This window comes from Thermobia domestica, chromosome 7, assembly GCF_964235325.1.
Source record: "Thermobia domestica chromosome 7, izTheDome1.hap1.1, whole genome shotgun sequence".
Classification (NCBI taxonomy): domain Eukaryota; kingdom Metazoa; phylum Arthropoda; class Insecta; order Zygentoma; family Lepismatidae; genus Thermobia; species Thermobia domestica.
Window position 1 is genome coordinate 39163537 of NC_137460.1, and position 2588 is coordinate 39166124.

Consider the following 2588-nt stretch of genomic DNA (forward strand, 5'->3'; position numbering starts at 1 on the left):
ACAAATTATGCATTCAGTGATGATGGCTTTTAATCCACTGCTGCACTTATCTGTGCCACCGGTGTCAAGTTTTTTTCTTATTGACTTCTTACTTTTCTTTACATCTGTCTGTTCGCTTTCATTAGCTACCTTTTCGTTATCTTCGTCTACTTGAAACTGCATGCTCTTCAGTTTCGTTTCTTCTATCACTTGTGCTTTGCTTCCTGTTACGTTTCTCTTCTAATGTTTTCCTGTATGGCGTAGATGTTAGAATTTGGTTGGTTTCACTTCTGTTTTTTCTCACTGTTAACCTGCTGTTTGTTTCGCTTGTGACTAAGTAGATCTCTTGAGCCACTGTCTGAAATTGTCTTGAAGTTGACGGCATACTAGGGTCGAATGAAGACTATTCTTGATCTGAGCGAGAAATCGTGCTAACAGAACTGTGTTTCACACCCTGTGAAGTAGGTAAAGTTGTTTCTGAAGATGTTTTTTGGAATAGGAGAAGGTGACTTTCGGAAATTGGCATCTGGATCGGCAGAGAAATGTGCTGATGGAAGGAAATCCAAGCCAGTAAAGACATTTCTATTCAAAGGATAAAGCCCGGTGCAGCTAAAAGCTGACCTTGCTAAATTTATTCTGAAAATAGCAGTAAAGGCCGTGTTTACTAAACCAACCACGTCTTTCACTGAAATTTTCAAGGGAGCATTTTTCTTATCCATACAGAACAAGCCTCGTAGTAGGATGTTTTAAACGGTTTCATTACAGCTCGGTCTAACGGCTGTAATCTTTGCATCGTGTGATGGGGTAGACTAATGATATGAACGTTGTTCTCTTTAGCATACAAAACAACCAGAAGGTCTTTGTGTGAAGTATGTCCGTCAACAATTAGTAGGACAGGGTCTTTCTTTCTTGGCTTCACGTGAGCAACAAACATTTCAAGATATTTCCGCAAACCCACAGCTATCATCCATCCACTTTCTACAGCAATGAAAACACTATTCGTTGGCGCATCTTTCTTCAGTTCCTCAGATATAGTTTTCCGCGGAAAGACAAACAACGGAGCAAGAAACTGATCACCAGTTGCATTAATCGTGAGTAGTACTGTGATGTTTCTGCCTCTTTCTCCTGAAGTAACTTTTCCGACCTGTTTCTTTCCTTTCTGCGAGAGAACTTTAGTTGCGCTATCGTGATCCACTGACACTCCAGTCTCATCACAGTTAAATATATTAGAAGGTTTAAAGTTGCCCTTTGCCAGTAACTCTTCATATTTGTCAAAAATAACATAAAATAAATCAACGTGCATTTTACTAAACCCCACAGCTCGTCGACTGAGGAATACGCAACGACAGTTCAGGATGACGTTTCATGAAACTGTAGTAGAACTGTCCAGCACATTTTTTGTCTTTATTAAGCTGATGATTAATTTTGAGGTGCTCTGCTAAATCGAAAACAAATTTCAAAAACTTCTTTTTGTTCATTGACAGCAATTGGTTGTCCAAGTCCTTTAGATGATTAACAAGCTGCGTCTCCATTTCTTCTGAAAATGTTGTATTAAAACGGCCCATTTGAGGAGTCATTTTTATTGTTTCCAATTTTCAAGTCTTTCGCTCTATCCTCTAAAGTGCTCTTAGGTACCAGAAAGTTACGTGCTGCTACCCTCAGACTCATTTGTCCTTCCATGACTGCTTGCGTTGCCTTCCTCATATCCTCTTCCACCCATTTCCCCCTTTTCTTGCTTGCCATCTTGCCTGGAAAAAACAAGAACGAGAAAAGCTACTATTATAAAATATCCGTAAGGACGATATTGTGTCCTTGTCCGATACTGGGAAATTAACATTTTAACATATAATGGATCACGTAGTAATACTTTCCGTAATTCAATATTTATTAGCATTCTTGGGTACATCACACAATAAGAGAAGTCATATATGTAAGAAAATGTTCACGTGCTTACCCGTACAGTCGACACAGTTGACAAAACAACATACAGCACCAACATACACAGCAGTTCAGTTACAAACGCCAATATCTTGCTCCACACTGGCCTGATACAAGTCACAACTTGCTCACCTACACCTTGAACTTACACAATGGTGATGATAACCACCTATCATCTATCGGATACGGACTCTACTACTACTGTCCGGTACTGTGCGCACTTCCCCTATATCTCTGATTACTAAACATCAGATAACGGTATGATATAACCTGGTCACGAGAGTAACAACCACTTTTACACAAAATAGCATTACTGCCGCGACCAAGTTGTATCATCTCGGTATCTTACCTGATCGTTAGTAATCAGGAGATTGTAACACTGACTCTGTGATGAACTGCGGAATTTCTCTAGTAGTAGCGTTTTTTGGATTAAGCTACAGTTAAAATCGTTTAAAAGAAAATACTTCTGAAGGATTTATTTATATAAAGAATCTCTGATTTTTACATTTCCCAGGCTTTAGTTAGTAGTTACCAAACGTTGACTCCGTTTTTCTTGGAATTCGCTAATATCGCTTGTTAACATCGCAGCAGGTTTCTACTTAGTTGCCACGGCCAAGAGCGTTAGGAAATTAGACGTACTAGAGACAAGACCAGAAGGGAGTCTAGAGGGA

The 2588-nt window shown here is 39.4% G+C and overlaps 1 protein-coding gene across 1 annotated transcript; it reads right to left on the reverse strand.

Moving 5' to 3' along the window:
- Positions 1-673: 673 nt before the first annotated feature.
- Positions 674-1282, reverse strand: LOC145689153 (uncharacterized). Its single transcript, XM_081763285.1, has one exon. It carries the CDS (start codon positions 1280-1282, stop codon positions 674-676), a length of 609 nt encoding a protein of 202 aa, XP_081619411.1.
- Between the last annotated feature and the right edge of the window lie 1306 nt (positions 1283-2588).

Excerpts from the sequence above, each read along its gene's own strand:
- LOC145689153 (XM_081763285.1), bottom strand. The coding sequence starts at position 1,282 with ATGCACGTTGATTTATTTTATGTTATTTTTGACAAATATGAAGAGTTA.